Source organism: Symphalangus syndactylus, chromosome X, assembly GCF_028878055.3.
Source record: "Symphalangus syndactylus isolate Jambi chromosome X, NHGRI_mSymSyn1-v2.1_pri, whole genome shotgun sequence".
In the NCBI taxonomy this organism is placed as follows: Eukaryota; Metazoa; Chordata; class Mammalia; order Primates; family Hylobatidae; genus Symphalangus; species Symphalangus syndactylus.
In genome coordinates, this window is record NC_072447.2 from 80345941 (window position 1) to 80358995 (window position 13055).

The 13055-nt window shown below is 40.2% G+C and overlaps 1 protein-coding gene across 6 annotated transcripts in view; it reads right to left on the bottom strand.

The window, feature by feature from the left end:
* Positions 1–13055, bottom strand: part of PHKA1 (phosphorylase kinase regulatory subunit alpha 1) — a 139400-nt gene that overhangs the window by 66665 nt on the left and 59680 nt on the right. For all 6 annotated transcript variants that reach the window (XM_055268708.2, XM_063634348.1, XM_055268710.2 and 3 more), the window contains exons 13-14: positions 12433–12511; positions 4638–4772 (exon numbers count right to left, since the gene is read on the bottom strand). In XM_055268708.2, the coding sequence (XP_055124683.1) occupies positions 4638–4772; positions 12433–12511 (214 nt within the window). The remainder of the gene's footprint in view (positions 1–4637; positions 4773–12432; positions 12512–13055) is intronic.

Here is a 13055-nt window from a genome sequence, read left to right on the forward strand (position 1 = left end):
CAGCACTAGATATTGGCAATCTTAACTTTTGTAAAATTGATGGGCAAAAAATTACATAGCACTATTCTTTTATCTTACATTTTCACAATCATTGGTGAGGTTGAAACTATGATAACTTAAAAAATATAGTACTAGGAAAGAAGAAACAGTGATCAGCAGCACCAAAAAGTAAGATTAAAAGTATCCACACACATGTGAGTGAGTATATGCATGTACAGTAAATTATAAAGGTGGAATTTTAAAACAACCTATATATGAACTATTCAATCAGTAGTGCTGGAACGATTGGTTATTTGGCAAAAAGTCAGATTTTTACCTCATTGGATAAACTAAAATTAATATTATAGCCTAAGACTTAAATGTAAAATTGTAACCATAAATAACAAAGAAAATGCAGTGAAAATGTATTTGACCTAGGGATGGGACTGTCTTTCTAAGTGTAACAGCAAGGAAAGAATCCAAAAAAAGAGAAAATTTTACTACATAAAATATAAAACTTCTATACATGAAAAGCAGCACAAAATTAAAGGGCAAATAACAAAACAGCAAAACATTGCAATAACATGTGGAAGAGAAAGTGTCAGTATCCCTAATATATTTAAAAATACCTCATGGAAATCAGTAAGAAATCAACAAGTATCCAGTAGAAAAGTGGCAAAAGAATATAAGTAGACGATTTGCAAAATTAACAGAAAAAGGCTATTTATGAAAATAACTTTTGAAGAAATTATGTTAATACAGCTATCAAATTGGATTGTAGGTGGCTACTTACCAAAATGTAACAGAGTTTATCATATATTGTTATTTTTCAAGAAAAACAGAATGCAAAATCCATTCTTAATGACATCATTTTTCTAAAAACATGTTTGTACTTATTTTATTTAAAATGATTGGAAACAAATATGCCAAAATAAAAGGTGGCTTCCTCTGAGCGGTGGAATTACAGGCGATTGTTATCTTTTTCCTTTGTGCTTGTCTCTGTTTTCCAGTTCCCTGCAGTCAATGCATACATACCAATTTGTAATCAGATAGCTTACAACTTATGAAATTTGGAGAGAACCAGAATAGCATACCCATTCAGATAGAATTAGGAGATAAATTCATAATTCTTGAAGGACTGAAAAATATATCTGATAAAATGGATATAGCTAATATTTAAAGATTTGCACACAGGCAAGAAAATAATTATCTAAAAGAAAGTAACAGACTAGGAAATATATATAAATCTCACTGACAAAAGCTTACCATAAAATATAAATAATTGATAAATATATACAGAAATGTGCAGACCCTATTAGATAAGCAAGCAATTGTAGACACATAGTTTCAAAAAAAGAGGTAAAGCAAAAATAGAAAAATGTACAGGTCATTGGGAATTAAAGATAGAAAATTAAAATAATTTATACATACTAAAACCTACTTATCTAACAAAAATAAATAAAACTCCAATGTTAGTGGGGTAGTAAAAAAGAAAGGCGTATTTTATATCTTAGTTACATCACTATAAATTAGTTCGTCTTTGTAAATAATCATCTGGCAACATGTAACAAGAGCTAAAAAGCTGTTCACAATCTTATCCAGAATCCCTTTACAGAGAATATACAATTAATAAAACAGTGGTCTATAAAAAGGCATTTATAGAAGGATAAAAATTCTCGAAACAATTCAGCTAATAATAAGGAAACAATTACTTTAATTTGATGAAATACTATATAGCTATTTCAATATGTGGAAATGCATCATGAGACAATAAGTGAAAACAAACAGGACACAAGTGAATATAGGCATGTTAAAGATAACTATTAAAATGCATCTATATGCACTAAGATTAGAAAAGAATTAGCATTACATAAAGATTTGAACTTAATATTTTAAGTTCTTACTTTTACAAAGTTGATTAATCTCATAATTTAAAAAAATAAAAAAGATGTTTTAGAACTGACGATGAAATACTGAGCATTTGAGGTGAGAAAGAGAACTCCGTTTAGTTAACATATATAAACAAATACACCTGTTAAAGAAATATCCCTTTTCCTTCATGGAATTATGGTTGTCATTTGACATATCCTTAGGGCAATTTTGTTATTGTGAAACTGTTCCAATAACAGAATTTTCAATAGTCACTCATCTGACTGATAAGTCATCAAATGTTGCCTCATCTATCATGCTTTTCCTGACTTCCCCAGGCAAATCTAACCCCTTTCTTCTGTATTTCATATGTAACACCATGGTCATAGCATTTATAAGATTGTACTGTGATTATTTAGTTGCATGGCTATGTCTTCCATAGCATCTAGCCCAGTGCCTGGTACATAATAAGTGAGCAATAAATGCTTATGAATGAATGAATGAAGCAAACGAAAGAACATATCAGGAAGATAAATGTCCACTTGTCACTTGAGTCCTTGGAATGTTTGATCATCATTAAGTTTTTATTTCCTTTGGCTAGAAAATAAGAACTTAGTAAGAGGCCTAAGATGGAGTCTAGGTTTTGAAAAAGTAAATAGTAAGGAGATTGCTTCTGTTTGTTGGAGAGACCTGATGTGAGGCAGGCAGATTCTATAAATAATGGCCCAGAGCTTAGAAGTTACCTGTTTCCCAGTAAGATATGCCGATTTAGAATAATAGATGCAATGAAGCAATGGGTAAAATTAACCTATTAACTTTTGAGTGAGAGCCAGAGAGAATCAGGTCAAAATCACCAACAGGACTTGCATAAACCCATTGCTGTAGAGACTTCTAAGAGTTACAAAGAAAGTGACTGTAAGATCAACTAGTACTCAGGTGGGTAAGGTGTTGGCTAAATAGGGAAATGCCTTCCTTATCTCAAGGGATTTAGTGCAAGTGGACTAGTATCTGGAGACTAGAAGTGCATTATAGGTCTGGGGCTACAGGGAATGGCCAAAAAAATAAAAACAGGAAGCAGGTTCTGGGAAGGGGTGAGGTATGTATCCTACCTAGCAAAGCATCCACCCAAATCAGCCTCAGAAGTTTCAGAGCCTTGACTTGGTATTTACCTCAGCTAGGGTTGAGTAAATAGAGGGAACCAGGAGTATTTTATAATATTCAAACTAATTTGTGGCTAGATTTTAGAAATTTATTAGGATCTGAGACATATTCAATAAATTTGTTAGTGTATATATTTTAGTTCTTCATTATCTTTTTAAAGCAAAGTTTCTTTAGAAAATTCTAATCACATTATATATGAATTTTTAGGAAAGGGACATTCCTACATCATAGCTAGGATGGAAGAAAGAAATCCACATACTCCTAAAGCCAGATGCCATCTTAATAGCTCCGGAATGCAAGGAGTTCAAGCCTTGTTGGCATTAAATATACGTTCCTAGAGACAGACAAAAGTCAGCTCTGACTCTTGATCCTTTCCTCTTTGGTTGATTCCCTCTCAATTTAGACAAAGAAATCAAGTGACTGGAGTTAAGTGCCAGAGAAAAGGGAAGGAGGCTGGTTTTAAGCTGGGAATACTTGCCTTACTAACATACCATTCTTGAGTGATAAAAAAGTATACATACACACACACACACACACACATGCACACATATACAAACTAACTTCTGGGTTTGTAAGTGGCAACCCACTATCTAAGATCCAATCTTTTACAAATCTACTCCCTTGTGGTTTAAGATTGTATTACTTTTCTATTGGTTCTATAACAAACTACCACAAACTTGGTGGCTTAAAACAACACAGATTTATACTTCTACAGTTCTTGGCATCATGAGTCCAAAATGAGCATTATGGGACTAAAATCAAAACGAAAGTGTCAGCAGGGTTGATTCCTTCTGGAGGCTCCAGGGAAGAATCTATTCCTTGCCTCTTCCAGCTTCTAGATGATGTGGGCATTCCTTGGCTCATAGCCTTCTCACTCTAATCTCTTGCTCCTGTTGTCACATCTCCTACTTTTATAGTCTGGTCTTCCTCTGATTCCTTTTATAAGGACACTTGTGATTACATTTAGGGACCACCTGGGTAATCCAGGATCATCTTCCTATCTCAAATGAGTCCATTTGGCCATATAAGGTAAGGTTTATAGGTTCCAGGAATTAGGACTTGGATATCTTTGGGGAGTCATTATTCAGTCTTCCACAAGAGTAGTTTAGAATTTCTTTTAGATAACAATATAGTAATTTGTCTAATGCAAAAAATCTCTCACTAAGTTTAATATGTGAATTAATTAAAAAATAAGTACTAATTAAAAATAAGTATTATATTAAGGAATCTTTTATATTATCAACTAGTTCATTAAATGACAAAGTATAAAAGACCTAAAAATAAGTTCCTTGGCTATCATTCCATATAAAATAAGCAAGTATTTGAAAGAGAGGTATAGGTTCCAAGAAAGGAGAGAACATGTTATTTAAGCACACACTTGGAATAAAGATACAATATTGGCTGATAATAGTCATGCCTCACGTACCCAAAGGGTTCATAAAACACACCTAAAATTATCAGACCTGCTCAGAATAGAGAAGGTAAGAAACTTGGATTCTAGAGACTCTAAATTCCTTCTCAGATCCAGCTTAATAAAGCAATACACAATCATGAAGAAGAAAAAAAGGATGGAAACCAGCCTGTATTGAATACTGCTTTGATTCTAGCAGGCTGGCCAATCTCCTTACCTAGGCTGGAATAAATGTGGCTGAGAATACGAGCTGGTTGTACTCTGATGGGGTATACCTCAGCAATGGTCTCCACGTAAATTCCCTTGTCCTTCAAAATGGCCTTGATTTCTTCTGTTTCAGCTAGAATGGAGACTAGAGGAGACAAAGAAGATGAGGTCAACAGAAAATTTTATTTCAATAGCAACTTAACAATCTCTCAAGTTATATAATTTCTTTTGAAGAGAAAAAAAGGAAATGGGAGGAAATGAACAGTTATTGAAGAACTTTGATAAAATAAGTATCATGCTAAATACTTAATATTATCTAAAAGGAAAAGTAAAAGATCTCAAGACTAGAGCATTAGATTTTGCTTTTTGGCTAAATACTTATGTGCTCCTAGAGAATACCACACTCTCTTTATATCTAAGATTCCATGTTTAAATGGGGGAAAAATCCATCATGAGGTTTGGAACAGCTTTGGTAAAAACTGATTCCCCGAGTTCTTTTGTATCAGTAAACCTAAGGTCAGAGCCAGGTATGTGGGGGTAATAAAGAACACCCTAATGACAAGAGTTGCCTATAGCTAGAGAATGATAGAAGGCATGGTGAATTGGGGATAAAAATTTGAGTCATCAACATATAGAAGGTATTATAGTTGAAATTGTATGTTTTTTAGGCGGCAGGTAGGGGGTGCTGGGGAGAGATGGGGGATGATACTTCTCTAGATTCAGAGCCTGCCAAGCCTGGACAGCTCCCTTTTCTTCCTCTTATACTCATGTCACTGAAGTAGGAAGCCCAACTACAAGAGAGGAGGCTAGGCCAGCTTCCTGATTCTTCTTTTCACTTTCCCTGTATGGAACAGACACCTGACTGGGGGCCAGTAATCCAACTGAGGCTTTAGCTGTCTTGACACTAAGCACCAGTGGCAAATGTGCCCTCTACTCCTGCTCCTCTAGTGCTGGTAGATGTGATGGATTGTTCACAGGAAAAAGAATGCACTGCTTGGTTCATTCTAGCTTACCATTATTTTCTACATTGAGTTTTTGAAGCAAAGGCTTAGTTAACAAAGTGCTACTTTGCCTTCCTTTGCCATTATCCTTTGTGTATTTTTCTATCTTGGGAACCTCTTGCTAATGGGCTGCTGTTGTCTGGGCCAGGATAGCAGGATACGTCGATCACAGAGTCCCCTGGACATAACACCATCTTGATTACTTCTAACTGAAAACATGAACATAAAAGAGATTCTTCAAGGAAAAATGTGCAGGGGAAGAATGATAGGGGGCTGAGGACAGTCCAGGAAAAAATATATGGCAATTCATTCATTCATTAGTAAACATTTATTAAGTACCTCAATGGATGAGGTGCTATGCTAGTCACTAGGGATACAGAAATGGATAAATTAGTCTTTCCCTCAAGGAGCTCACAGTGTAACAGAAGTGGCATACACATGGATTGTAAAATGACCTGCTAGGTAAATAGAGATAAGTGCACAAAACTTTATGAGACCATCCAGGAGTGACACCTAGGTAGTGTGGGGTTGGAAGGAGTGGTACCAGGAAAGGCTTCCGAAAAGAGTTGATGCCTAAACTGAGCTTGAAATAATGAATAAGTGAGCTAGGAGAAACAAGGGATTAGGAAGGATATAGCCATTCTAGGAATAGGGTCCAGAAAGAACTTATCAAGCACAGAGATGAAAAACAGCATGGCTGCATGTATAGAGGGAGCTGGGAAGAACCACATACACTTCAATATTGCAGTAGCATTAATATACCTTGCAGAGTGGCAAAAGAAACGGATCTGGAAAGATAGACAGGGGTTAGAGCATCGTGAAGGGCATATGCATCACTTGAAGGATTTTGTATTTCATCTTTGGGCCACGCTTTCCAAACTGCTTTCTACTGAGCCTCAGGATTCTTCAGGGGAATTGGTTGTAAGAGTAGAGGGGACTGAAGGACAGTCAAGTGAACAATACTCTGGGGCCCCAGGAGTACCTTCAACGCAAGCAACTCATTTTTTTGTTTTATAAAATATTTAGAAAATTATTATTTAGTGCCTCTTATGTGCTAGGCACTGCCATATGTTAAGGACATGATCCCTACATGGAAAAAATGAGATGGCTATAGAGTCCTGCTAGAGGCCTGAATTGAAGTTAACCTGCAACAGGATATGGTAAAGGTAAGGAAGAAATTGTACCAGACAGAATAAATAGCATGGGCAAAGGCTCAAGGGAACAGAAAACAAGGCAGAGCTAGGAATTATAAAAAGCCCTTTATAACAGGAACATGTAGTATTAAAAGGGCAGTGATAAAAAATGAAGCTGGAGGTGGGGTCAGGGGCTAGATCTAAAGGGCCTTGTAAGTCATATTAAGGAGACTGCCAATGGGAAGCGCTTGTAGAGGTATAATCAGAGGAATACCACATTAATACCTGTACCTTAAAAATAGTACATTCAGATTGATAGAGAATAAACTGATAGACTGTAGTGAAGACAGAGAGACCAGCTAAAAAGTTACTACAAGGCCGGGTGCTGTGGCTTACGCCTGTAATCCCAGCACTTTGGGAGGCAGAGGTGGGTGGATCACCTGAAGTCAGGAGTTCGAGACCAGCCTGGCCAACATGGTGAAACCCCGCTTCTACTAAAAGTAAAAAAAAATTAGCTGGGTGTGGAAGTGCATGCCTGTAATCCCAGCTGCTCCAGAGGCTGAGGCAGGAGGATTGCTTGAACCCAGGAGGCAGAGGTTGCAGTGAGCTCAGATTGCGCCACTGCACTCCAGCCTAGGTGACAGAGTGACTCCATCTCAAAAAAAAAAAAAAAAAGTTACTACAGTAATGCAAGGAAGAGATGTTGACTACCTCTATTAGGATCAAGATATTGGTACTGGAAAAACTGGATGAGGCCGGGCGTGGTGGCTCAAGCCTGTAATCCCAGCACTTTGGGAGGCCGAGGCGGGTGGATCACGTGGTCAGGAGATTGAGACCATCCTGGCTAACACGGTGAAACCCCGTCTCTATTAAAAATACAGAAAAATTAGCCAGGCGTGTTGGCAGGCGCCTGTAGTCCCAGCTACTCAGGAGGCTGAGGCAGGAGAATGGCGTGAACCCGGGAGGCAGAGCTTGCAGTGAGCCAAGATCGCGCCACTGCACTCCAGCCTGGGCGACAGAGCGAGACTCCATCTCAAAAAAACTGGATGGATCTCAGAATTATTTAGGAAATAAAGCAGCCAGAACTTGTTAAATGTTGAATGTAGGAGATGAGAGAGAGGAAAATATCAAGGATTCCCTAGGTATTTACTTGTGTAACTAGGAGGATGGTGTGTCATTTAATGACACAGGCATATAGGAGGAAAAGCAGGTATGGGTGATGTAGTACTAGGAGGGTATAGCTGAATAATTTTAGACATGTTGAATAAATTTACAGTGCAAGTGAGACACCCAAGTGAGGCTACCTTAAAGGAAGCTGATACAGATTCAGGAGTCATTAGCATAGAAAGAGATGAGATGGGTCAAGGAGAATATATAGAGAAAAGGAGAAGCGGACTTAGAATATAACCTTGGAAAATGCCAACATAAAAGACATGGGCAAATGAAGAAAAGCCGGGGGTGAAGTGGAGGAGTTCTTACATCATGGCTTGTATTTCCTCTATGGTATAGGAGGTGAGATCATCTTCTGAGAGTGAAGGAAGAAGTAAGAAGGTGGAAAGAGGGAAAAGGGAAAAGGGAAAAGGTTGGAATAGGAGGAGGCTGAGGAACAGAAAGAAATATTTATAGAAGCAAGAGCAGTGGGCTAAGGACAGAATTCTCAGAAATACCGATAGTTAGGGGGCAAAGAAGAAGAGGAAGACCAGAATGAGTAAGAAATGTGCTTAATCTAGGTTAAAGGAGATTCAAGAGAGTATGGCATCATAGAAGACATGAGATACAGATTAAATACTCCAGTAAGATACAGATTAAAAAGTACCTACCAAATTTGGCAATACAAAGGTCACTGGTAACTTAAGCAAGACCATTTTCATAGTAGTAAGCCAGACTATAAAATACTGCAGAATAAAGGGAAGATAAAAAAGTGGAAGTTTGGATGAGAAAGAAAGAAGCTATATAGTGTAGAGGGAGATGAACATGTCAGTAGACTAAAGAAAATAGAACCAACAGAATGGGAGAGTTTGAGGATTCCAGGAAAGAGTAAGTTTCTAGAGAAGGCTAAGGAAGAAGATAATGATCAAACATCAGAAGGAAGACTTGTCCTTGAATAGGAGAAGAAACCCTTTTTCTGAGATTGTAGAAAATGAGGCAAGGGTAAGTAAGACTGTAGTGGTGGGGAGGGCTGAGACACTGACAAAGATCAGAATATTATCAGGCATGAAGCAGCAGGCCGAGAATTAGCCTGAAAAAAAGAGGTGGGGATTGAAAACAGAGAAGGTGTGGAACAGTGGTTGAGAAGTATGAAAATGTTGACTAATAAGAACAAGGATGAACAGGAGGCACTGTAAACCTAGCTGAGTTGGAGACCATGATTTCCAGTGCCACCACTCTGCTCATTTGTGTCTTTTTATTCCCCAATAGCTTTTTAGCAGGCCAGGTATAGGATCAGAAAATGCAGACTGTGACACTGACCTGGGGCTGTGATTTTTTGAGTGGGTGTAATAGAAAGTATGGTGCATTGGTGACTGGGAGATTTAGATGAACAACCATGAGGTAGAAAAGGGTAAACTAGGGGAAAATAGAAACAAGGGTAATGGGAAGAAAAAGAAAGTTGAGGCCGGGCGCGGTGGCTCACGCCTGTAATCCCAGCACTTTGGGAGGCCGAGGCGGGCGGATCACGAGGTCAGGAGATCGAGACCATCCTGGCTAACACGGTGAAACCCCGTCTCTACTAAAAATACAAAAAATTAGCCCAGCGTGTTGGCGGGCGCCTGTAGTCCCAGCTACTCGGGAGGCTGAGGCAGGAGAATGGCGTGAACCTGGGAGTCAGGCTTGCAGTGAGCCGAGATCGCGCCACTGCACTCCAGCCTGGGGGACAGAGCCAAGACTCTGTCTCAAAAAAAAAAAAAAAAGAAAGTTGAAACAATGTTATGACTATGATCACAGAGTAGAATATTGGAATTTCAGATACATGAAGTGAAAGAGCCTTAAAGTTTGGTCCTTTGAGTGGATGGCTAAAAGTATAGGTAGAAGGAAAGGTCACTAGAGTTATGGATATCCAGAACTTTGAGACTGAAGTGTTAGACTGCACTGATGTGAATGCTAAAATCTAGTTCTATGGCAGGATTTGGAGAGGAAGAGGAAGGCTGTAGCCAAGCCTCAAAGTCTTCAAAGAATGAATTAGAGCAACCAGGAGATCAACATAGACAGGTGGAATAAACCTCAAAGGAGAACAAGATCTCTCATGGGAAGGGAAGAGTAATGACTTTTATATAATGGTTGCTATATACATTGATAAGCAAGAACTACCTCTATGACCACATGGGATGTCAAGTATAAGAAAATTTAGAAAACACACGAGATTATTTTCCATATAGAACCAACCCCAAAGTCAAGTGATTGGAGACATCTCAAAGGAGTTTCACAACACCACATTGGATTGTGATGTTAGAGAGTAAAAAATTACTTCAAGTCTTCTACACTAAGAGACTAGAATAATGGTGATATCATTGAGAGAAATAAGGAAGGTAGAACGATTTGCATTTCTTAGGAGAGGAAAAGGATGGGATGGAGACAAAAGAGGTCAGTTTTGTGTTTGAAGTGTAAATGGCACAGAAGTTTTATAGATATTGGGACTAGAATTCTTAACATGTTTATAGAACTCAGCCTAGAGTTCTGCAGAAAGTAGATGTCCCAAATTTAAGTAGATTGTTAGGAATAAAAACAAAGGTTTGGAGTATTCTCCAAAGAGGTAATAGTTGGGGCCATGGAAGCAAATTTACTATGAAGGAGGCAGGCTTAGCTAACTAATACAGAGTGTAAATACAGAAAGACAAGAGTATAAGACTAAGTGCAGCCAGGCGCAGTGGCTCACACCTGTAATCCCAGCACTTTGGGAGGCCGAGACGGGCAGATCATGAGGTCAGGAGTTCGAGACCAGCCTGACCAACATGGTGAAACCCCGTCTCTACTAAAAATACAAAAATTAGCTAGGCGTGGTGGTGCGCGACTGTGATCCCGGATACTCAGGAGGCTGAGGCAGGAGAATTGCTTGAACCCAGGAGGTGGAGGTTGCAGTGAGCCGAGATTGCGCCACTGCACTCCAGCCTGGGTGACAGAAAGAGACTCCGTCTCGGCCGCCCCGTCTGGGAAGTGAGGAGCGCCTCTGCCCGGCCGCCCCGTCCGGGAAGAAGAGAGGAGCGCCTCTGCCCGGGCGCCCCGTCCGGGAAGAACTGAGGAGCGCCTCTGCCTGGCCGCCCCGTCCGGGAAGAAGTGAGGAGCGCCTCTGCCCGGCCGCCCTGTCCGGGAAGAAGTGAGGAGCGCCTCTGCCCGGCCGCCCCCTCCGGGAAGAAGTGAGGAGCGCCTCTGCCCGGCCGCCCCATCTGGGAAGTGAGGAGCGCCTCTGCCCGGCCACCCATCGTCTGGGAAGTGAGTAGCGCCTCGGCCCGGCCGCCCTGTCTGGGAAGTGAGGAGCGCCCCTGCCCAGCCGCCCCGTCTGGGAAGTGAGGAGCGCCTCTGCCCGGCCACCCATCTTTTGGGAAGTGAGGAGCGCCTCTGCCCGGCCACCCATCGTCTGGGAAGTGAGGAGCGCCTCTGCCCGGCCACCTATCGTCTGGGAAGAAGTGAGGAGCGTCTCTGCCTGGCCGCCCCGTCTGGGAAGTGAGGAGCGTCTCTGCCTGGCCGCCCCGTCTGGGAAGTGAGGAGCGCCTCTGCCCGGCCGCCCCGTGTCTGGGAAGAAGTGAGGAGCGCCTCTGCCCGGCCGCTCCGTCTGGGAGGTCTACCACGGAGGCCAGAAGCAATGTGGGGGCTGGACGTGGTGGCTCACGCCTGTGGTCCCGGCACTCTGGGGGGCGAGGCGGGTTGATCACTTCGGGCTAGGAGTTCGAGACCAGTCTGGCCAACTTGGCGAAACATGAAAAATACAACAGACAAACCAACCAACCAACTCAGTGACAACAAAACAGGTCTACCCTGGAGTCATACTCTAATTTTTTCTATTTTCCTCCCTTTCTGATCCTTTATCCCACTTTCTTTTTCTTCCTCTTCCTTCTCCCTCTTCTTTGTCAAATAGAGGATTGAGTTATTATCACTGATCCATATAAAGTCCCTCTCTCATTTATTTTAACTCCCACCCCCCATTTCTATTCCCCGACTTCCCATGTGCAACCTTCCTAATATGTTTGATATGCATCTTTTTGTTTGTATGTATTTTTAGAAAATGTTTATTGTTTTTGTGTGCAAAAAAAATTAATAAAAAAAAAAAAGAGACTCCGTCTCAAAAAAAAAAAAAAAATACTAAGTGCAGAACCATTAGAAGGATATACAAAGAAAGAAGTACAGTAGAAATAGCACAGAAGGAGTGGTCAGAGAAAAAGCAGAGATAACCAGGAGGCTAAAATGTTATGACAATGAAAAGAAAATAATTTCCAGATATAAGGAGTGGTTGAGTGTCAAATAATATTTTGGAGTCATCTGACATAGAACATCATTCATTTGTTTATTATTAAGATAACCAGCATTTTGAAACCAAACCGAACCAAGTTCATTGTTTACTTTTTGAAGCCTAATAAAGTGAAAGATATAGAATAAAGTCATAATTTACTAGCCTAAAGATCTCTGCCCATAATCAGACCTTTAATATAAAGTTTCTTCCACTGGGAATAAGAATACATACCTTGAACCACAACATCTGGCTTTGGTACAGTAGAAAACCTGCGATTCAGGGGATCAATTTCTCCAGGGGCTAAAAATCCCTAAAGAAAAACCATAAAAAGACAGATTATTAAGTCTCAAAAGAAAAACTAATATTTGAGGGAAAACAACATCCCTATGCCCATAACCTTGCACCATCACATTCAAGAGACAGGTGTAGAAAGGAAACAAATGCCTTCACTGTATGAAAATGTTTGAACTCCCAAATTCACACCAAAATTCATTTATCCAGAGTTAATTTCTATTGGCTGCCACAAATCCTTTTTTAGGTAGGGTATAAATATGTAGGGTATAATTTGTTTTTTTTTTTGAGACAGGGTCTTTCTCTGTCACCCACGCTGGAGTACAGTAGTGCAATCATGGCTCACTGCAGCTTCAACCTCCTGGGCTCAAATAATCCTCCCACCTCAGCCTCACAAGTAGCTAGGACCACAGGCGTGTGCCACCATGCCTGGCTAATTAGTTTATTCATGGAGACAAGGTCTCGCTTATGTTGCCCAGGCTGATCTCAAACTCCTGGACTCAAGCAATCCTCCCTCTTTGGCCTCCTAAAGTGGTGGGATTATAAGCATGAGCCACTGCACC